At 36.7% G+C, this 24307-nt stretch overlaps 1 protein-coding gene across 4 annotated transcripts in view; it reads left to right on the top strand.

The window, feature by feature from the left end:
- Nucleotides 1-24307, top strand: part of EXOC6B (exocyst complex component 6B) — a 713885-nt gene that overhangs the window by 500847 nt on the left and 188731 nt on the right. For all 4 annotated transcript variants that reach the window (XM_068564227.1, XM_068564225.1, XM_068564224.1 and 1 more), the window contains one exon: nucleotides 15942-16083. In XM_068564227.1, the coding sequence (XP_068420328.1) occupies nucleotides 15942-16083 (142 nt within the window). The remainder of the gene's footprint in view (nucleotides 1-15941; nucleotides 16084-24307) is intronic.

Below are 24307 nucleotides of genomic sequence, written 5' to 3'. Positions count from 1 at the left end.
AGGCTGAGTGATTAATTATCCTAACTGTTTATGTTGCCAAGTATCATTTTGTTAAGGTAGAAGGGAGCGTGGATAATGAGTAGGCAACTAACATATTCTGCAGTTATATTTTTTCTTCAGTGGCGGCATCTTCTTCCTGTCACCAATGTTTGGTTCTCTGAAAATTTTCTGAACTTGTGGAATACAATGTGAATGATCAATATCTAGCATGTCCTGTTATAGAGATCCTTCAGTTCTTGTTCTTACTTTGCTCAAGGAACTTTACTCTGAGATCACATTCCATTCCACTAGTTTTTTTTTTTTTTCAACCAAACTTTATGCCATTGCCAAGATTTGCAGCTTCTGATTAAATAAGAAAGTAACCAGGCAGCAGGTAATAGGTGAGGGACTCAGTAGGAATAGGGAGAACCACATTCTAACTTAATGGCTAGGCATCGCAAAGTATAAAGAGGAACAGCTGCCTAGTTCTGTATTAGGCAATGCTCAGGGTCTCTGAGAGCAAGGGACAGATGTTAGAGGACTGTACAAGAATGCTTGATGTCTTATATTCTGAATTTCTAAGAGGCTTTTCTTAAGTCGTCTTCTGCCTTCTACTTAGGATAACTTCATCTCTGGGTTTGTCAGTCTTGGTTTTCGCATTATTGTGGCTTTTCATCTTTTTCTGGGTCTTTACTATTGGAAGTGTTTGTAAAAAGCTATATTGAGGGGCTGTTAGCCAGGCAACCTTTATTCAGTGGGTATTTATTTTAATAGCCATTTGGTTTCATTACCTCTTAATGAGTTCTTTGATAGCAAGTTCCTTAATTAACAAGCCAGTCTTTCAGGTTTCCTCTTCTCTAATTGTTAACATATTTTGGTGCTTTCACACAGATACACTATGATGAAAAGTTTCCTCTTTTATAGCTCCTGTAGGGCCATTCAGAAGGGAAAAAGACAGGGATGGGAAGAATATGCAGCATGTTTCCTTGAGATATAAATGGTTTAAGAGCATTTATCCTCCCAAACTGAGACATAGTCTTACTTTATGCTCAATTTCCTGCAATATGAGTAGCTCAGAGTGAATTTCTAGCTGTATGAAAGTTGATTTAGTCCAGCTCACATTAGAATTTGTATGTTGAATTTTTATATAACCACTTTCCAAGAAATGTGGCACACTTAATTCTGCCTGGGACCCAAATAAATTTTCCTTGAACTATGGGCAGTGCTCCTCAAAATGACAGGAATATTTTATAATAAAGTACCTACCATTCATTGAGCCTCTACTATGTGCCAGACACTGTATAGGGCTCTATATTATATTATTTATAGCATACATTTTCTGCAAAGTTGATGTCATTATATTCATTTTACTCACGAGGAAGCTGAGTCTAACCAAGATTAAACAACTTTCCTAATGGTCACTTAAGTGATAGGGCCAGGATTTGAGCCTAAGTTAATATGAACCAAAGTTCTTTATCTATGTCTCACTTCTACTCTAGTCCTATCTTGCTTTCACTACCACTTACCATATAATGGATATGATGGTTCATGCACTGTTCTCCCAATAGTGAGGTTAATTACAGAGCTAATTAAATTCTTGTAAAGAAGATCTTAAATTATTTTCCTCAGAGAAACCTAAGGTTTTAAATATCCTGAAATGAAGCATTGAAATGAAGCAATTTGTTATTGGCACAAAATAAAGAACCAGAGTACCTACAGGATATGTTAGCTCAAAAAAGCAAAAAAGAAACTCAGGCTAATGAGGTGTTTGGGTGGAGAAATGCTCTTATTTAGGGTATTGACCAGTTAGAGAACTGAGTAATAAGTTGTATGTGGAAGTTAAAAGCGACTGGCTGGCAGACAGTCAGGCGTCTGTAGCATTGTGTTTTGTAAACTTTCTCCTATGGCTGTGGTGTGTTTTTTCCAAGCCCACTTAATTTTTTATGAGGTTTGTAAAGGTCTTGAATAAACAATTGAGATTATAGAGGTTTTCCTGGAAGCTTTGGTTAATATTTTAATATGTTCTGCTTTGTCACATTGTTAAATAGCTTATTGGAAGGTTTGGAAAAGAGGGTTTCTTTTTTATTTTTCCTATTTTTCTTTTTCTCTCCCTCTCTTTTTTTGTTCTAGTAGTTAAATATCAAAATTGGATGTAGTTTTTAGCTGACTCCTGCTCTTCTTTTTATTTTAACTTTATACCTCTGCAAATCACCCTTGGATTGGGAATTCAGCATCTGGGAGGCCTCCACTTAAAATGCACTTCAAGTGAAATTACAGTTTAGAGCGTATATCTTGAAACTAAGCCAGTGACTGTAAATGTATGTAGTAAGAGAGGACTCTGGAAAGGGAGAGGGAATTGGATAGGGTCAGAAAACAGGAACTAATAGAACTTCGGAGATTACCTCATCATGACCTTTTGCTCATTAATATTTGAATCTGATTCTTTGGCATCTTGGTTGCAGTCCGGTGAAACGTCAAGCATGGCAAAGACTGAATGCCCTTAAAGATATTTCTGTGTTAATGAGATGACTTGATGAAGTTGACCTTTAACCCGAATAGCAGTTGAGAAAAGGGAAAGGAAAAGTTCTTATTTCTCATTCTGAGGACTTTTTATTCTATGGACGTTTGCATAGTAATAATTGTTGTTGTTTGTAGAGTACTGTATATTACCTCATTTCAAATTGGAAGCCACTTAAATAATTCCATGTTGTTGTTGTTGGGATGCAATGAAGGTCACCCAGCAAATCCTACCACTTTTGTGAAGACTTCTCTGATTGTTTTGGCCTCATAAGCTTTTCTTCTAAAATCATTTAGTAGTTAGAGTTTATTCTGCTCTATTTAACACTTAATTGCATGTTCTCCTTGATTTGCTATAGAATAGGAATACACTTTCCACTTTTTTCATGACAGAATTTTTGGTTTAAAAGAAGAAAATCATGTTACTCTATAAAATGCATAAATGGTTAGAAAATATTATGCCCTCATGAAATACTTACATTTTAAGCAAGTATACCCAATGTCTTTTTCTACTGTTTTTCATATTCAGGATCATAGGAATAAAAATTATAATAATCATACGACATTTACTGAATACTTAATATAAGACAGGTACTGAGGTAAATACTACATAGGAATTATTTTTATTTAACCATTATAAAAGTCCTATTTTACAGATGATGAAATTGAGACAAAGGTTAAAGTTAGTGTTCTGGGGCATTGTATTTAATGTGTATGTTGATTTTCATTAAACCACATGTCTGTACTTTCTCCATTTACGTTTATATATTTTTCTTTCTTTTGCTCTGACACTGTTTTGGTCTATGGCAGTAGAACATACAAGTTAAGATTTTTACTGGTGATGGTATTGTTGTTTTGTAATGGGCATGTACTGATTATTGGCTATATCCATTATCCCTTGTTGTAAATTTGAGTTCAAAAGACGCATATATGTATGCATTTTCTTTATAAAGCAAAAACGATTGCCAGGCTGATAAAGGAAATCAAGACTAGGGCATGTAAAATTATTGGCTGGAAAGAAATTCTTTAAATGGCTATTACAGTTTTTTTTCTGCTTGATATGTATTGTTAAATGAAGGTTGTTTTGGGGTTCTAGTTGTGATGCCATAGCTAGTATCAGACTTATACTCTAGTCATAAACAATTATAAAAACTGGACAAAATATAAAATCAGGTATTGTCAAAAGAATGACTCAATGCTTGGGATGCCAATAAGAATAGGTTGTAGAGAAACAGAATACCAAAGAAGAAAGAAACACAGAAAAAGGACCAACCTCCCCCTGCCCCTGCCAGTGTCTTTATAAAATTCCCTTTCAGTCCTTGGCCAATTTCTAAGCTTCATATGAATAGGGCACACTATGGGGCTTTAGAAGACATCAGTTGCTGAGATATTGATAGCTGAACAAATACTCTAGAAGTTGCACAGCAGAGACATTGCACATTGGACTCAGAGACCTGATGAACATTGTGGCCTTTCAGTTTAAATATCAGTAAAGCCGTTTTCAGGGATTAAGGACAAGATCCTAAGAGTAAGGGCAAAACCACTGTAACTTTTAAAACAAGCCTGACAAAATCAGTATGATCCACTAATAATTTAACTGCCCACCTAAACAAAACTCAAAACGCTACTGAGGAAGATAAGATAATCTAGAGCCTCTATAGCATCTTATCTACAATGTATGGCATATAAAACAAAATTTCTTAACATGATAATAAGCAGAAAAAACTGAACTATAATCAAAAGTTAAAACAGTCAGTAGAAGCAGATCATTAGATAATCCAGATATTTATGCTAGCAAACAGTGATTTCAAAATTACTATGATTAATATGTTAAAGAGGAGAGAATGGACAAAATACCAAAAAAAATTATTTGTGCAGATATTAAGAAGCAAATGTGTATTCTAGAATAGCAAAATACAAAACCTGTAATGAAGAACTCATTAGGTGAAGTTTTAAAAATGCATTAAATGGGTTTAGCAACGAACTCAACAAAGCAGAAGTCAAGATTAGTAAACTCAAAGATCTATAAAAAAAAAATCTAAACTTAAGCACAGAGAGAAAAAATAAGAAAAATTTTAATTTTAAAAATGACAAGGGGGCTTCCCTGGTGGCGCAGTGGTTCAGAGTCTGCCTGCCAATGCAGGGGACACGGGTTCGTGTCCTGGTCTGGGAAGATCCCACATGCCGCGGAGCGGCTAGGCCCGTGAGCCACAGCTGCTGAGCCTGCGCGTCCGGAGCCCGTGCTCCGCAACAAGAGAGGCCGCGATAGTGAGAGGCCCGCGCACCGCGATGAAGAGTGGCCCCCGCTTGCCGCAACTAGAGAAAGCCCTCGCACAGAAACGAAGACCCAACATAGTAATCAATCAATCAATAAATCTTTAAAAAAAAAAAAAAAATGACAAGGAGCATAAAAGAGAGATGGAACGTAGTTGAAAGGTGTAACATATGTGTCTTTGGAGTGTCAGAAGGAGAGGAGAGAATGAAAATGTTACAGAAGCACTACTTAAAGAAATAATGCTTGAGCATTTTCTATATCTGAAGAATTGCATCAATCCACAGATTTTGGAAGATTGACAAGCATTGGGATCCCGCTGAGTCTTTGGCTGAATACTAACTGTTCATGTTTAGGGTGAAAAATCCATGAGGTCAGGCAAAAAACAACTTCCAGGGCACAGAAGCTGAGCACAATTGCCAGAATTCACAGAAGGAAGGGAGATGTTCAAGTTCCAACTTGTAAGACGGGAAAGACCCCACTGAACTCCTGAAGCATTCAGTAGATCTGCCAGAAGAGTGGCTAGTAGAGGGTTCTAAAGTATCATTTATACTGGGCCTGAAGTAACTAGAGAAAAGATGATTCTAATCCCTACATAAAAGTGCATGCCAACAAACCTCAAAATTTCAAACTGAAACAAAAGTAATGGAATTGTTTGCCACAACAAAAGTCAACACTCTTTAAGGAAATTCAGCAAGATAGAGACGGCAGTAGGTTAAAGATGCATATTATAAAGCCTAGAGTAACACTACATGTATAAAACAAGGAGCTGTAGCTAATAAGCCAAAAGTGGAGTTAAATAGATTCATAAAAATATTCAGTTAATTCAAAAGAAGGCAGAAAAATAGGAAAATGGGAGAGCAGATTGGATGAAAACAAAACTGAGATCAAGGTAATAGACTTAAATCCAACCAAAACAATAAATTGTTTCTATAATTTATATTGTATAAACACTCTGAATAAATGGCAGAGATTGACTATTCTGGATGAATGAAATTATTCAACTATATTCTGCCTATAAGAAACTCACTTTAAATTATAACGACACAGATAGGTTAAAAGTAACAGGAAGGAATAAAGATATACCAAGTAAACAATAGTCATAATAAAGTTGAGTTTCTGTATTAATATCAGGTAAAGTAAATCTCAGAAGAAGGAATATTCTAGGGATAAAGGTTGACATTTCATAGCGATAAAATGGCCAATTCATCAAGAATATATTACAATCTTAACTGTGTCTGCACTCAGCATTGGATCTTTAAAATGCATGAACAAAAAACAACTGAGGACTGCAAAGATAGACAAATTCACAATCACAGTTAGCTATTTTAACACTCCTTCAGTAACTGATAAAACAAGTAGAATACCAGTAAGGATACTGAAGACTTGAACAGCAATATCAAGCCATTTGACTTAATTGGCATTTATAGGACAGTCCACCACCAACAGCAGCCTTGTTTTTTCCAGTGTAAACGGAACATTCAGTAAGCTAGAGCATATTCTGGACCATAAAACAAGTCTCAATAAATTTAAAAGGAGTAAAATCATATTGACTATTTTGCCATCCACAACAGAAACAAATTGAAAATTAATAATAGACACATTTATATAGACATAGTGCATCATCTTTTTTTAATATGATGCTGGATTTGATTTGCTATTATTATGTTAAATTTTAGTGTGTGTTTATGTGAGATACTGGTCTGTAGTTTTCTGTTCTTGTTTTGTCTTTGCCTTTTATTTTGTTATCTGGGTAGTGTTGATTTCATAAAATAAGTTTAGAAATGTTTTCTCCCCCATCTCTTTTGTGAAGGATTTTGTTTAGAATTGGTTTAATTTCTTCCATAAATATTCAATAGAATTTACTAGGGAATAATCAGGGACTGGAGTTTCTTTGCGGGAAGGTTTTAAAATACAAATTCAATTTCTTTATTAGAAATAAGGTTATTCAATGTGTATGTTTGTGTGTGTGTCTGTGTGTGCGTGTACATGTGATCAACTCAATAGATGCAGAGGAAGCATTTAATTGTCATGAAAAAAACTATCAGCAGACTAATCTAGTCTTATCTAATCTGATAAAGCATATCTATGAAAAACCTACCGCTGATATTTTACCTAATGGCAAAAGACTGAAATTTTTACCCCAAAGGCAAGTATGTTTGCTCTTACCATTTCAATTCAGCGTCCTATTGGAGCTGGTTAGTGCAATATGGCAAGTAAAAGGAATAAAAAGCATGATACTTGAAAGGGGGAAGAATTAAACTTTATTCTTTTTTTAAAAGGTAACACTGGGTTTTTTTTATTCTTACAAAATATTTATTGAAAAAATAAGGAAACCACAAGAAAAAGACTTACAAATTGGACTACAGAAAAAACTAAAATTTCTGCATTACAAAATACACAGTACACAAAGTGAAAAAAAAAATAAAGCTACAAAGTCAAAGAAGGCTTGCAGTACATAAAGCCAACCAAGAAACAAAACAAAACAAAACAAAAAAACCAAAAAAACCCCCACTGTTGTCTATGTAGAAAATCCTAAGAGATCTACAAAAGAAAGATATTAGAACTAATAGTTTAGCAAGATCAAAGAATACAAAGTCACTATGCAAAAAGCAATTCTATTTCTATGTACTAATAATGAAATAATTAGAATCTGACATTTAAAAAATCAATATAATTTAAATAGCATCAAAAAACAGGGAGTACTTTGTAACAAGCAAAATATGTGCAAAACTTGTACATTCAAAACTACAAAACATTGTTAACAAAATTAAAGATCTAACTAAATGGAAAAGTATACTATATTTATGGACTCAATATTGTTAAAATGTCAGTTCTCCCAAAACTAATCTATGGCAGCTCTTCACCAGGCTTCTGGGTGAGAATTAAGCCTTAATGCTCTAAGGCATCCATTATATATAATAAATTAACATTTCTTATATTCATGTAAAATCATACTATCTATACCAATCTTGAGGGAATGATTGTAGATGTTAACAAGCTGATTTTAAGATCTATATGAAAATTCAAAGGGCTTAAAATAGTTAAGACTATCATGAAAAAAAAGAATAATGTTGGAGAACTTTATGCTGCCTGATTTCTATATCTACTCTAAAGCTTTGGCTATTAAGACAGTGAAGTGTTGGCATAAAATTAGACAAAAAGATCAATGCACTAGAATGGGGAGTCTCAAAATAGACCCACACCTATGTGGTCACTTGATTTTCAACAAAGGTGGCTATGCAGTGCAGTGGGAGAAGGATGAGTCTTCTCAATAGATGTGTTCAAGCAATCCAGTATTTGAATTGAAAAGAAAATTAATCTTGACATCTACCCTACACTATAAATTAAGATGGATTATAGAGCTAAATGTGAAAACTAACACAGTAAGTTGTCTAAAAAATGTGTGAGAATATCTTCAAGACTTTGACATAGGCAAAGATTTCTTAGACAAGTCACAAAGGGCATGAGCCATGAAAAGAAAAGTTGATACATTGTACTTTATCAAAATTATACATTTCTGATCCTCAAAAAACACCATTAAGGAAGCAAAAAGGCAAGCCACAGAACATGTGAGAGTATTTGCAATACATGTATGTGACAAAGCAGTCATCCAGAAAAGACAAATATCTTGTACAAATCTCTAAGGAAATGTTAGAGAGTCTGCACTTTGACCTACTCCCAACATGGACAATAAACTTGAACAGGTACTTTACAAAAGAGGATATCCATTTGACCAATAGGCACATGAAAATATGCTTTTAACAGAATTATGCATAAGGGAATATAAACTGAAACTGCAGTAAGATGCCACTATACTCTGGTAAAATAGCAGGAATTAAAAAGACTTATAGGGGCTTCCCTGGTGGCACAGTGGTTAACAATCCACCTGCCAATGCAGGGGACACGGGTTTGATCCCTGGTCCAGGAAGATCCCACATGCCACGGAGCAACTAAGCCTGTGTGCCACAACTACTGAGCCTGCACTCTAGAGCCCGCGAGCCACAACTACTGAGCCCACGTGCCACAACTACTGAAGCCCGCATGCTCTAGGGCCTGCGTGCCACAACTACTGAGCCTGTGCTCTTGAGCCCTTGTGCCACAACTACTGAAGCCCACGTGCTCTAGGGCCCGCGTGCTGCAACTGAAGCCTGTGCTCTACAACAAGAGAAGCCTAGAGCACATGCTCCACAGCAACAGAAGCCACCACAATGAGAAGCCCGCACAACGCAACGAAGAGTAGCCCTCACTCACTGCAACTAGAGAAAGCACGCACACGGCAACGAAGACCCAACGCAGCCAAAAATAAATTAAAAACAAAAAAAGACTTACAATACCAAGTATAGGAGAAGATATGGAACAACTCTCATTCATACATTGCTGGTGGGAGTATGAAATAGTATTATCACTCTGAAATTTTGGCAGTTTCTAATAAAATTAAGCATAGAACTACTCTGTGATCCAGCAGTTTCAATCCTAGGTATTTTTCCAAGGAAAATAAATAGTTCCACTTAAAGACTATTCATAATAGCACCCAATAGAAATAACCCAAATAGATATCAATAGGAAAAATGAATAAACAAATTGTGATTTATTCATACTTCTCAGCAATAGAAAAGAAGAAACTATGGATACATGCAGCAACATGGATGAATCTCAAAAACATAGTGAGCAAAAGAAGCTAAGCATAAAAGAGGACACTACTGTAGGGTTCTTTTTATATGAAGTTCAAGAAAGAGGCAAAACAAATCTATGGGCCTGTAAGTCAGAAAAGTTACCTCATGGTGTGGGTGGATCTACTGATTTGAAAGGGGCATGAGGAACTTTCAGGTTTATGGAAATATTTCCTATCTTGATGGCAGTTTTATAGGTTTTTACATATGTAAAGGTCATCAAGCTGTATATTCTTAAGAGCTCCATATGTACTGTTCGTAATTATACCTCAATAAAAGCATGCATAGCAAAAAGTGTTTTTAAAAAGATTTCTGTGTTTCTTGAAAAATGACTGAATAGGAAAGCGAAACAAGTGGTTAAGTCTGAGAACCAGGTTTATGGCATCTGTTACATCCCTCCTCTGACACCTCCTTCCATCTACATCCTGAGTATGTACTTCCAGTTTTCTTTTGACTATGCTTTTTCCTTCGAGCTTCTTAATTTTTTCATGACAGATTAAGTAGGGATTGTTTACCTTTATTTACTTTTTGTTACGTTTTTCTTATTTTTGATTTATTAGAGGTTCACCATCTCATTGTAGGCTCTACTAAAGTCATCAAATAATACCAAATATCTTGCCCAGGATATATTAACTATCATCCTTGGGCTTCATTTTCTTTAGCTGTTAGGGAACATTTGTTTGTCTAAAATAGGGATTTGTGAATCTTTTAATGAGTGGATGTTTGTGTAGATTCTCTAATTTGAATTTAAGAATGTTCTTTAAGTAGGATTGTAATCCTTCCTAAGACATGGATACAGTTGTGGGAAAATCAACTTGGAGAGGATATGTGATTTTTAAGGTTGTTTAGGTATAAAGATAAAGTAAGACTTTGTCATAGGGTTTCTGCAGCACATGGGAACCAAAGTTCCAAGCATGGGTCCCAGATAACAGGAACATATGGGAAGATCCAGAACTCTATCCTCTGAATGTGGCTTATTTAATGTCCATCCTAAGTAAATAGGAGGCTTAGTACTATGGGAATGACGTGGCCTCACCCATAGCCATGGGATATTGAGGAAAAAGGAACAAGACAGCTTCCTTGTTCAATGAAGGAAGGGGCAGGGCAAAGAAACTGTCTACAGCAGTGGTCAGGGTAGAAGGTTAAGGAATTAGAGGTATAGGTACACAGAAAGAACGAGCAATTTATAGGGTGGCTTTACTTTACTCTGAGTAGTTCTTACTTGCCTTGCTAGATCAGTTTCTCTGTCTGAACTTTTCTCCATTTCATGGTGAAATAACTCATTAAATAACTAAAGAAAGATAAAACTTGACACACCAAAATGTAAGCAAGGGAGTGTTACTCAGACAGCAGAGGAGACATTCGGTGTGAAAAAACAGCTGTCTTTCCTGGCTCTCTTTAAGCATTCCTTACTTTGAAACTTGTTAAGATTATCCAGAGAAAGAGAAATTTGGCTTTGACCACTGAAGTCATTTAGTTAAGATTCTTGACGATCTGGAACTCAGATCTGATCCCAGTAGGTTGACAGAGAGCTGTGGTTGGAGTCCATTCTAAATATCTGCTGTGAATCCAGCGTTCTTTTGATGCTTCCTTAGATGGAGAAGGGAGAAAAAAAAATGTTTTCTTCTTGTCCTCTTCATTCCCTTACCCAAAGTCGCAAAGCAACAGAAGGACAATGTAGCAGCTACCCCAAGGCCTTTTACTGGGAGGCAGGATCAAATGATTGTTAAGAGCCTTTGGAATTTGACAAGGCTGGATTCACATCCTAGGTCCACGACTTACAGGGTATATTCATATGGCTTAACCTCTCTGTTCTTATCTGTAAATAGAGGGTTAAATACCTCATGGGGTTCTTGTGAGAATTATGCGAGAAAATATTTTCAAAACATTTGGCACATAGTCAATGCTCAATAAATGGAAGCAGCTGCTCTGGTGATGGTGGTAGAGTTTGTGGTGATACTGAGGATGATAACGCTTTCTCTAAGCTCTTCACCTCTGCTCACTTGTATTTAGTACTATGACATAACGCTTAGTATTGTGTAATTGAAGTATGCAGTAATTGAAAGTAATGATACTGAGCTTTCTGTGTTTCTCTGAAGAAGGAATTTGTAAGATTCTTATTTGTCTTAACTGTGTTTAATTGTGTTTTTGTGGAAGAAACAATGGATGATATCTCCCTCTGTGAAGAAGAGAATGAGATACCTCCAAGGCATAAAGTTGGGCGGCAGTGTGTACCTACTTTGCAGTCTAGAGCTATGCTTCATTTAGATATACCAAAATAAAAATGCCATAGTTTCTTTCCTTGCAAATCATGTACTTTTCAAGGAAACGTAAATGCATGAAATGGCAGTGCAGTAAATCATCTAGTGCAAAGTTTTATGGTACAAGTTAAGACAGTAAATAGAGAATAGGAGGTAGATGGAATAATTCAAATGAGAGGATATGAATCTGGGTATATTTTTGAAGTAAATGAGTGGATTTGGTTACCAAAGAGCTACATGGTGAAAATCAAAGAAGTATTTTCATAGATCTTGACTCATGCCCGGTGATGGTTCTCACTGTGGTCATAAGCCTGACTTTGAATTAACAACGTGAATTTAGTCACCAAAGTACTCTTCTTCCCTTCCCAAAACTTTTTTTTAAAAAGGTATTTTAACAGGCTTGAGAAGTAGTATGAATTATTTAAGTGCTTTGGTAGTTGACTTTCAGTTCATTTAGTTGATACTTATTGGCTGTCTTGGAATACAGAAATATTGTAGCTGCATTAAGAGGCAGTATGACGTTGCCTGTAGAGCTAGTTGTAAGGTCTTGTGACTCAAATCTCCCTGCATCCCAGGTTCCTCATATGTTCAAAATACGATGATAATACTTAGGTCATTTTTCATCTTGTCTGGCATTCTGTTTCTATTTCTTGTGTAGTCTCTGTACACTGAGACGATCATAGCTTCATAAGATATAACTTACTTGTGATTATCGCTGATTTGAAACTGTTCCTGGAGGTATATGCAAAGGCAGTTTTGGTCATTTAGGTTTTGGTCAGTTTAGGTTTTGTTCCAAATTCTCACCCTGTCCTAGAGACTGGCAGTTTGTTCCTAGACAGAATCTGCTCCATGAAGAGGGTGAAACCACCAGTGTTTATTGCTTAGTGTGTTGATTGTTATTGCCTGGGTCTCTGTTTATCCTTTCTTAGAAAATCTGTGGATACCATGGTAGTAATGGAAACCAGAAGTGAAAAAGAGGATGGATAGCAGACCGTGAATTAGCAAAGCTCCAAAGTGCTTTCTAGAATTAGAAAAATACTTAACAATGAAAATATACATTTCTGCAATTACCACTGTGTTTGGAAATGAAGAATTAGCTTGAGGGGAAGTAAGGTGGAAAGTGATTGGAGGACAGTTAAGAAACTCAGTATGTTAGGGTAGTATAACATATGATCATGTATAAGTGCCTTTGGCTCTATTGATTGATACATATTGATATAGACTTGTTTCATGTTAAAGTTAATAAGCTGCTTAGTACTTTGAGATGAATACTGAGTCTTAAGTGTCAACTGACTTACACTAAATTACACTTCCAATGAGTGGTAGAGATAAAAATTCAAACTTGGGACTTTCTGACTGTGAGCTATCTTATTTTCGTTTTATTAGGCCAGCTTCGTTTCTCCTTGGCAGTCTGTTTTGACCACCGGAAACAAGCCTTTCAAATGCTGTCTTCTCAGCCTCCAGCTTAATTGGGCTTTTAGCTCTTTGATTTTTACAACATCTCCATGTTCAGTTTGTTAGGACCTTTACGTCTTGGCCTTGGCCTGGATAGTTATGCTGGACCACAGTTAAAAAGCATGCCCCAGCAGATACTCAGTATTTGAAGAGTTGGCTCCTGAACTACAACTGACTTACCTGTTTGGACCTAGTTTTTATGTCTTGGATAACCTGTTAACCCTATTATTATCTGCATCTGTTTTTGCCCAGCTGTTCCAGGATAAGACAGTATAAGATTTAGTGTTGCTTTTTAGGTGATGATTTACTGGAAAGATACAGATTTAGGATTGGGTAGAAGTAATAAATAGCTGTATGACTTTGTCTAAATTTCTTAACCTTGCGGAGAACCTTAGTTTATTCATCTACAGGAAAGGAATAATACCAACTTCTTGGGTTGATGGTGAGAATTAAGTGAAATAACATAAGATGTCAGCTGCCTAAGTATAGCACATCTTGGGCATATAGTAGTGTCCAAGAGACAGTAGTTTCTTTCCCTCTTCTCTGCCTTCTGATCTGCAGTGTTGTCTCTGGACATCTGCTCTAGTCTATCCTCATTTCTTCACTGCACGCCCACTCTCGTTGTTGAAAAGCCATAGGGCTTCTCACAACTTTGATCTGCCCCCTCTGATTCTTCTCATGGGGCATAGCCTGACAATTACGTTAAACTCTGTGGCTCCTTGGTGATACCTGTTCCAGGTCTCCAGTGGGTTTAGTTGAAAGCATGCCATTTAATATGGATTTCTTTTACATAACTTTTCTCTTTAGGATTCTTTATGCTTCCATTGCCTCGTTCCGACTTGGTCTCTACGGTATTCCCTACTTAAGTATTTCCATTTGTTGTGTTAAATCACCCACAGAGTGTGGGTCTTCAGAACCTACAAACAGAACCATAGAGGAGAAACAGTTTTAGAATGTGTAACATAATAAGTCATTGTTTATTACTCTGTTAGTTTTATTCTATAAAATAATATTTTAGTCAAATAAAAATTTAGAAGATATTCAATCTCACAAAATAATCAAAGACATAAAAATCATAAAGTACCTCTTGTTTAATTAGTAGAAGAATTTGTAATAGTACTCAGTGCTGGTGATTATGCAATTAAGTGATACTCTAGGAAATATCTAGGGACATTGTAAATCAGAATATACCATAGGCAAAGCAGTTTATAGTTAGATATTTGGAAATCTGGCTTCCACCTGTGTTCCTCTTCATGTATACACATGTATGTGCATTATGAATCACAATACATTGATACCCCTCATTCTGGTAGATTTGAGAAATAATCTTAAAGGAATTATCCAAAGTATATTAAAAGTCATGCAAATTTTAAAATTCATTCTGGTATTATTTGTTATATGTTTTTCCATTTAAAGCCTGCTAACTTTTGTGGAAGGCCCTGGCCCAGTGAAACGTATGAAAAATATATATATTAAAAAACTATAGTCAGAATCTGGCATTTTCATGAAGACCGACATTACTCTATGACCTACTCTGTTTATAATAGCGAAAGAAAAAAAAAAAAAAGAAACAACCTAAATCTCCAACAACAGAAGAATGGACAAGTAAATTCTGGTATACTCCTAAAATGGAATACTGTGGAATAATTAAAGGAATAAACTACAACCACATGTATTTCATTTATAAACATTCACATTCATAACACTGAACCAAAAACGCAAGTTGTAGAAGGACATCCTTTGTAATACAGAAAGTTTCAAATACGTAAAATAGTAAAAATATTGTTTCTTATTATATACTTGTCATATAGTATTTTTATAATACAAATGGTATACTCAACACAAGAAACGGTCACCTCTGGGGAGAAGGAATAAAATGATTTAAGGAGGTCATATAAGGGCTTTAACTATATTTGTAATGTTTAGTATATACATAAGTGTTCATCATATAATTCTACATATCTTTCTGAATGACTGAAGTATTTCATGATTTCAAAAAAGAAGGATCCACTGACTAATATGAGGACTCAGACTTTTTCAAACTTACCCTGTTTTTCAGACTAGATGATAACAAAAATAAAATGGATATATATCTGGGGAAGAAATGGATATATCTTTCATGATGTATAACTTAGACCTGGAACTAAGATATAATTCGCTAGTGTAAAGTGAATCTTTTAAAGAAGATGGTAAAATACTAATTTTAATATCAGTATTTAAAAAATTAGCTTAGAGTGTGTGTTCATAAACCTCAGTGTTTATTTTTTAAGAAAACAAAATTTATCCTTTTAATTATTTTTTTCAGAAAACCATTTTGTTTTAAACCATTCTTTTCATTTTATATGTGTTAAATCATAAAGTAGTAAACACTTTGGTTTCAAGATAAGTTAGGAATTGTTTACATTCGCTTTTTAAGAATTATGGTATTTTTAGAAGGGACTCTTTGAAATTTATTCTCTGTGGAAACATTCCTTCTCAGTTTAATTAAGATTTTGAATATTGTTAATCTATTGTTGATTTAGGAAGAAAGCACTTCATAGATAAATAGCTGGTCTTTATGAATTTTAGCTGAGTGTTATACTGACATGACTGATGGTAATGGAGCTAAATATTTAAGATGTTTGCCATGAGGTGCTATAAATTTCAAAGTTATTTGAATGCAAGGGTTATCATGATGGAGAAAACCTTTAAAGAAATTGCTAACTGAAAAATAAATGATTTTAATTTTCGATGGAATTTCATTTTAATCCATCAGCCTTATGATTTACATTCTTGTATTTTCAGGGAAAGGTGGCCCAGACAGCATGTATGTCAGCTTGCAAGCATTTAGCCACGTCCTTGATGCAACTTTTGCTGGAAGCTGAAGTAAGGCAGCTCACCTTGGGAGCATTACAGCAGTTCAACTTGGATGTCAGAGAATGTGAACGTAAGACAGTAAACCATCTCTTTGCTTATTTTGTTATACCTGCATATTCACTTCTGTGGAAAAAAAAGTTTTAGGTCTGTGGGGTTTTGGTCCTAATGGAGTCAAAGAGTACTAGAAATAAGAGTCTGTCACCAAGCTAATTTGAACACCCAAGAGTGCCTAGGCCCGTATGTAGAGCAAAGAAGATCCCTGGCATGGAAGTTTGCAGTCTAGAGGGGGATACAAGGCAGACATGCATTTAATACACACCAAAGAAAACCTGATTAGTTCAAAGACTTCAAAAGAATGCAGCTCTCAACCATTTCCTTTTTATGTTGTATTTGAAAACTATTTTTTCATCTTATCTGCAAACTCTTCTTAGTCTAAAGAACGAATGGAGTATGCATTTATCAGTCAGAAATGCTTTCTGTGACAGGTAGAAACAGAAAACCTTAGACAGAGTGGTTAAACTAAATAGGTTTTATTTTTCTCAGAGGCAGTGAGTTGCTGTATTAATTTAGTTGCTCAGTGATGTGATCAAGGACCCAGGCTCTTTTGTTCCCTCTCTTCTGTCATACTTAGAATTTTCCTCCTCATACATATTATAGTCAGAAGGGACTCACATTCAGAGCAGGAGGGAGGTGCCAGCATCACCTATTTTTTTATTAAAAAAATTAAAATCTTTTCAGTAAACCCGTAACAAACTTCCCTGTGTGTCTCATTGGTCAAAATATAGTTGTGTGGTTGCCTCCAGCTCTCAGGGAGACTGGGAGATTGAGTATGTGGCAAAGAGAAAGAGGAGCGTCATTATTGACATAGTTGATTTATCATGAATTGTCTACTTGGAATTAAACACAAAATCAGGCTCTGGTTAGCAAGGAAGAAGGAACAAATGAAGAGCGTTGCGGTGTTCATTGTGCCATCGGTGAGAAATGAAAATGAACAAAAATATGACTCCTGGCAACTTTTTTCTGATTCTAGGAAAATTAAAATAGTGGAAAATTACATGAGTCTGCTAATACTTCTGCCCCACCTTTTAATTTTTTTTACTGTTTATTGGTTTCCCTTGGTTGACTTTTTTTTTTTTTTTTTTTCTGGCCACACCACACAGCTTGCAGGATCTTAGTTCTCTGACCAGGGATTGAACCTGGGCCCCCTGCAGTGGAAGCACGGAGTCCTAAGCACTGGACTGCCAGGGAATTCTACCGCTTGGTTGACTTTTGATGGCTGGAAATTAAGGCTTAATTGGCTATGCTATTTTTAATTAATTAATTAATTAATTAATTAATTAAGACTTCCAGTTCCAGCCATCACAGAGTAACAGGTATCAAGGTCACCCTTCTGCCATAAACAGCTATAAAACTGGATAAACCGTATGAAACAACTTTTTTCATGCAGTAGACAGCAGCACAGGCTGTGATCCTTCAGAGGGGAAATGTACAAGGTAAGCTTGACATTTACTCTTGTTTTCTGTCTGGGGGCACTATCCAAACACAGCACAGGAAAGTAGAGCCCGAATAAAAAGCAGTGTTTTGCACAGAAACCCCGCCCCACCCCCCCAGAAATTGGCTTATCGGGCTGTTGAGGCAGCTTAGGTTTGTGGAGAAAGGTACCTGAGAGCAAGGAGTTGTTTAAAGAAGTTGCTCCAGAAATCTGCATTGGGGAGCCCTTGAGTCTTTGATCAAAAACCAAGTTGCCATGTGTGGTGTGAAACTCTGGGAGGCTTAGCGGAGAATAGCCGCTGAGGATCTGTGAGCTGAATAGGAATGCCAGTGGTCACAGAGCGCTAGGAAACACTGGAATTCTGACCAACCAGAGCGGAGAGACCACCTTAACATATTGTGCATTCAGTAATACCCCAGAAGGTTAGGCATTAAGAATGCTATTCAAGCTCTAGAGTAAGAGCTAATCTTGAGCCACCCTAATAAAGTCTAATAAGACTTGACAAGATAAAGGTAATCTGCCAGTAAAATAACTGCCTGCCAAAACACTCAACAATCTTTGAAGGAAGAGGAACATGAAAAAGTTTTCAGATTCTCAACCATATAGCATCTACAATTTCGCATCAAAAAACAAAAATTCCACGTACAAAGAAGTAGGAAAATATGACCCATAACAGAAGGAAAAATGAACAATAGAAATAAACCCACTGATTATACAAATGTTGAAAATAGTGGACAGGGCCTTTAAAAAACTGAATGTAAATATATTCAATAACTTAAAGGAAAAAATGGATATAATGCATGACTAGAGGAGATTTTTTCCAGGTTTGATTAAAAAAAGTATTAACTCACTGATTCAAAAAGCTCAACAACAACAAAAAAAAAGCTCAACAAATCTTTAGCAAGATAAACATATAGCCACACCCAGGCACATTATGGTCAGATTGCTAAAAATAACAGCAATAAAAGAGAAAATCTTAACAGCAGAAGAAAAGACACATTACATAATAAAGAGCAATGATAAGAATTACTGCTAATTTCTTATCAGAAACAGTGCAAACCAGAAGGCAGTAGAGGAACATCTTTAAAATCCTGAAAGAAAGAAAAAAAAAAAAATGCCTGTTAACCTTAACCTGAAAACTCTTTATCTTGTGAAAAATATCCTTCAAACATAACGGTAAAATATAGACATTTTCAAATAAACAGAAGTTGAGAAAATTTGTCACCAGAAGATCTATACCACAACACATTTAAAAGGTAGTTTTTCAAGTTGAAAGGAAATTATACTAGATGTCAACCCAGCTCTACAGTGCAGATTACATTGTTCAAAGATGTCTACCACAATGTCTCTTTTCCTAGAATCTTGACACTACCTTATTAAGAACTGACATCTATTAGAGGGAAATGCACAGTATTGTATGCATATTCAAAATTATTTAATTGAAAAAAAAAAAGAATCAACCTCTAATTTCCCTTCTCTTGAATCTGGGCAAGCTTGTGACTTGATTGTAACCAATAGAATGTGGCAGAAGTGGCCTTTGTAACCTCTGTGGCTGGATCATAAAAGACAGTGCAGCCTCCGTCTCCTTAGTTAGCTGCTGTATAAAAAGTCCCACTACCCTGAAGCCTCCATGCTGTGAGGAAGCCTAAACCAGCTCACTTGGACAGACCACGTGGAGGAGCTCTGATACGTAACATTTAAAATTTTATGCTGTTGGTACTGTATTTTGTTGCATTCCTTTAAATAGTGCTAGGTTTTGTTCTGACCTGGGTTTACTTTACTTGGCTGGATCCTTTCAAGGTTTGCTTTTTCGTTTATATTGGGTCTAGAGCAGACTTTCGTCTAGGTCGTATTTAAATCCCAAATCTAAAGCAATGCCATTTTGAAGGATTCTAGGCCGTGCCCCAGGTATCTGAAGATCTTTCAACTCTGGCTGATGGAAACCCAAAGTATGCCCAGCTCTGTAAGAGCTCCACAAATTATTCTGCCTATTCCTCTCTGGTGATTCTTTCCCCAGCCTTGGGTAGTTTCTTCTCATACATGCACAGATTAGTACTCAGCCAGATATTCAGTGGGAGTCTTTTGTAGTTTTCCTTTTGCAGCTCCCTCCATCTAGTCATTGGCCCCGCAAATACTAGCTGCCTTGGCATTCTGGACTATCATCTCTGACTTTTCAACTCAGACTGCCATGCTTTGTTTGTGTTCCTTCCCTTTGTCTGCTATGTATCCCACCCCGGAAACTGCTGCTAGATATGCTCACCTGGTTTGTTTTCTTTCTTTCAGGGATCACAGCCCTGCACTGATTGTTGTCTAATATCTAAAACCATTCTTTCAGATGCTTTTTCCAGTTTTTCTTTTTTTTTTTCCAGTGGGAAGATGTCTTCTTCCTATTACTCCATCATGAAATTAAGTGAATTCCATCATGAAATTAAGTGAATTCCATCATGAAATTAAGTGAATTCCATCATGAAATTAAGTGAATTCCATCATGGAATTAAATGAATATCTTTTCAAGGTTTTTCTTTTTTTATAAATTTATTTTATTTATATATTTTTGGCTGCATTGGGTCTTCGTTGCTGCGCGCGGGCTTTCTCTAGTTGTGGTGAGTGGGGGCTACTCTTTGTTGCGGTGCGCGGGCTTCTCATTGAGGTGGCTTGTCTTGTTGTAGAGCACGGGCTTTAGGCACACCGGCTTCAGTAGTTGTGGCTCATGGGCTCTAGAGCTCAGGCTCAGTAGTTGTGGTGCACGGGCTTAGTTGCTCTGCAGTATGTGGGAATCTTCCTGGACCAGCGCTCGAACCCGTGTCCCCTGCCTTGGCTGGCGGATTCTTAACCACTGCGCCATGCGGGAAGCCCAAGGTTTTTCTTTTGTAATTTTATTTTTTATAGAAGTAATACCTGCTCTTTGTGGAAATTTTTGGGGAAAAAAGTACAAAAAAATTATGATCTCATCATTCAGAAATAAGTACAATTCCAGGGCTTCCCTGGTGGCGCAGTGGTTGGGAGTCCGCCTGCCATTGCAGGGGACACGGGTTCGAGCCTTGGTCCGGGAAGATCCCACATGCCGCGGAGCAGCTGGGCCCGTGTGCCACGGCTGCTGAGCCTGCACTCTAGAGCCGGCGAGCCACAGCTGCTGGGCCTGTGTGCCACAACTGCTGAAGCCCATGCACCTGGAGCCTGTGCTCCGCAGCAAGAGAGGCCACCGCAGTGAGAGGCCCGTGCACCACAATGAAGAGTAGCCCCCGCTCACCTCTACTTGAGAGAGCCCGCGCACAGCAGCCAGAACCCAACACAGCCAAAAATAAATAAAGTAATTAACTCAAAAAAAAACAAAACTGGGATCTGAGATTTTTAAAAAAAAGAAGAAATAAGTACAATTCCAGGGATTACATCCAGACATGATAACATCCAGCAGCCACAGAATTGTTTCTAGAAGCCATCCACTGGATTCCTTGCATCTAGTTAGCCAGAATTGTTTTACGTGGCTCTGTCTTAACCAATTACTTCCCAGGAGAATGAAAACATAATGATTGGCTAAAGCAGTCAAGATTGATTCTTAATGTTGACTACGAAGTCATCATTTTCTGAGTCTTGAGGAATAGTAGAACCTCATTCTGATATAAATAAAAGGGAGAAAAAGGCTTTGGGGTAGGTGACCAACCAATACCAATGGTTGAACAGCAAAGCCTGATGAATGATTGGGAATAACTCGATCAAAATGACTGCATTTTTGATAGAGCTGAAAGGCAAAGAGGGATGGAGGGTAATAAGCTACAATATATGAGCCTTGAGGAAGAGGAGTAATGGTCTGAGAGAAGCACCGATGAATAAGGAAAATGCCCATCTTATAGCCGGATCCTGAAGTACATTTTTTGTAGAAGAATGAACAGCTTCTATTTTAGAGAACTATAGGCGAATTGGTATCCTTAGCAGAGAGCCAGCTTTCAGTTAAGACTAAGAGGTAGAGAGATCATTTAATGGAAAGATGGAGACTATGAAAATAGTTAGTTAACTATGGCAGAGGGGTTCCAGAGAGCCAGTGTCTTGCCTGAAAAGCCATTCAATATTTGTAATAGCCTTTCAGACTTAGGATCAGCTTGACGCTAACATTTGTGAGGCATGGCAGTGCCTCTAATAACCATATTACCACTGAAAGTTTTTCCCCATATATTTAGAGCCACCAAGGTTCATTGATTTAGCATTTAATGTTTCATTTCTGATTGGCATTAATTTGTCTGTCAAAAAACTTTCCATGGACATTTATTTTAATTTAAAAGAAAGAATTCTATGTCTTTTGCTATACCATCCCCCTCATTTTCTTCTTTACATGCTCAGTGGTCTATAAAAAATCTTAAAGAAATGGTACATAAGATTCACATAACTATACAGAGGCGTATAAAAGCAGCCCCAAATGACAAGATAATTAACACTTACATCTTTCTACCCAGTGGTGTGTACGTGAGGTATTTTTGCTATTGTCTGTGAGTCATTGGAAGAACTGTGTATAGGTCCTGAAAGAAATAAAACTTTGGACAAGATAGAATGTGAATGTATCTTGAGTGTTTGACTCTGAGGCCTGGGATGCCACTTTGTTAGATCCCAAATGCATACAGGAATTATATGCATGCAAGCCTGAGATATTCAGCTAGTATAGTAGTGTAGTCGTTAAGAACACAGATTTGAGAGTCAGCTCAATCAGATGTTCAAGTCACCACTTCTTTTTAGTGTGACCACATATAAATTATTTAACCTCTCACAGCCCCATTTATGGAATAGGAATAATAATAGAACCTAATATTACAGGAATGGGCTCAGAATTAAATGAGATAATGCATAAAAGGGTTTATTTCATGGCTGGCAAAACATTAAGTATGCAATAAGGAGTAGCTTCTCCTGTTGTTATCATTATCAGCAGCAGCAACAACAGCAGTAATAAATATCCAGCAACTCTCAGAAGGTCTTTTGCAGACCACGCAGACCTTTGTCTGTAGTTTGTGAATCAGTTAGGTTTGGAGATGCCCTTTTATTCAATGTAAGTTTTGCTTTTTGTCGTTATCTGTCGAACTTCTGTAGTTTTTCTGAAAGTTATCATCCAGAACTGATGACTTTCTAATTCTCAGCCTATGCTTTTGCAAGAAATCAATTAGTTAGCTCAGATGTTCACTAGAGATGGTAACTACTGCTTTGGAGGCCACTATCTAATAGGAGTGCTGTTGATTCTTACTGACAGGCTAATCAAACCAAGTACCTTTATGGTGAAGATTATTAGGATTTAGGAGATATGAAGAAAATATTCCTTTCCCTTTAAAAATTGACAGTGACCTCTGGGTATTTCTGCTCTATATGAATTTCTTCTTATATCTCCATATGTTCGTATATCTTATATTTGGTTTTGGGTATTGGAACACTGGATCCCGACACAGAAACTGGATTTTAAATACTAGCAGGTCTTGATGACCTAATACTTACCTCCTCGATCAGACCTGGGCTACTGTAGCATTCATGTACTAGGATGTTCAGTCTGTGTCTGGACTTGGAATTTCCAAACCTTTTTCTTTGTATATTCTAAAAATAAGGAGGTCTAGGTTCATATTCCAGCTCACCTACTTGTTAACAGCGCTAATTCAGTAATCTGTTCATTTATTCAACAAATATATGCGGAGCCCCTACCCCTACTTTGCATGGTACTACAGGCAAAGTACCATGCTGGAAGCTTGAGAAAAAAATGGGAAACCACTGATGTTAACTAGGAGAGTGACTTGATTAGATTTGTGCTTTTGGAAGGAACTCTGCAGTTTATCAGGGGCCTCAGAGATCAGTTATAAGGCTGTTGCAGTAATCCATGATGGAGATGATTTGGAAGCTTCAGCATATTTATGCTTCATAGTTCAAGCCATTGGAGTGAATAAATCAACTCACCTACCCTCCCTGAGTCCATCAGTGAACTAGAAATATTAATCCCTGCTATAGTTTTCTCACAGTATTGTTATGAAGTCAAATAAGATACTACGCATAAAATCATTTGTAAACAGCCATGGAAATTTTATTTATTACAGTTATCATTTCTTTATACATATGCTTTCATGTGTTTTTGTCTTGTTTTCTTTCCCGCTTCCATTGTTATATGGTCTATAATGTTAAATATTTCAGTTTTTAGTTGTCTTCTCAGGTTCCTATATTATTCAAAAGATTGGCATATTAAAAATATAATATAATTAATCCAAATCCAGGGGACATTTGGTTGTGAGGAAATGCAGCAGCAATTGCATCTTTTAAAATTTAGTGTAATCCATCTTTTCGCAGGGCCCATCGCCTTTTGCACAGAATAGACCGAGTCCCTGTACAGAAAGGTAATAGAATGCATCTTGCCAAATTCTCAGTTCTTTGATGGTCAAGTTAATCTGAGCTTGGGAACAAGGACTCCAAAGCCTTCCATTTCACCCTTCTTACCATAATAGCCCTTACTTTACCGGTCAGGAAACCAATGTGGAGAATCCGCCTAAACTCAGGATTCAATGAAACAACTTTAGAGTAGATTCATGATCTCACTGAGCCTGCTATGATATAAAATATTAGCAGAACACCATTTGTCACTTAACTCCATAGACCCCACTCTAACTGAAAGATCAGATTGCTTTCTGCATCCCTAGAGAAGTAGTTTTAGCTCAAGGCTAAAAAAAAAAGTCAGGATCTAATAGTCCAGGACTGGAAAGTTTGAATTTTCCATCTCTTAGTATATATTCACTAAAAGAAATGGCTGCAAGTTCCCTTGTGTGGTATAGCAGGCTCTCCTCTGACTCAG

Source organism: Eschrichtius robustus, chromosome 15 (assembly GCF_028021215.1).
Source record: "Eschrichtius robustus isolate mEscRob2 chromosome 15, mEscRob2.pri, whole genome shotgun sequence".
NCBI classification, from domain to species: domain Eukaryota; kingdom Metazoa; phylum Chordata; class Mammalia; order Artiodactyla; family Eschrichtiidae; genus Eschrichtius; species Eschrichtius robustus.
Note: the sequence above shows the minus strand (reverse complement) of the source record. Positions and strands in the feature narration are given on the sequence as shown.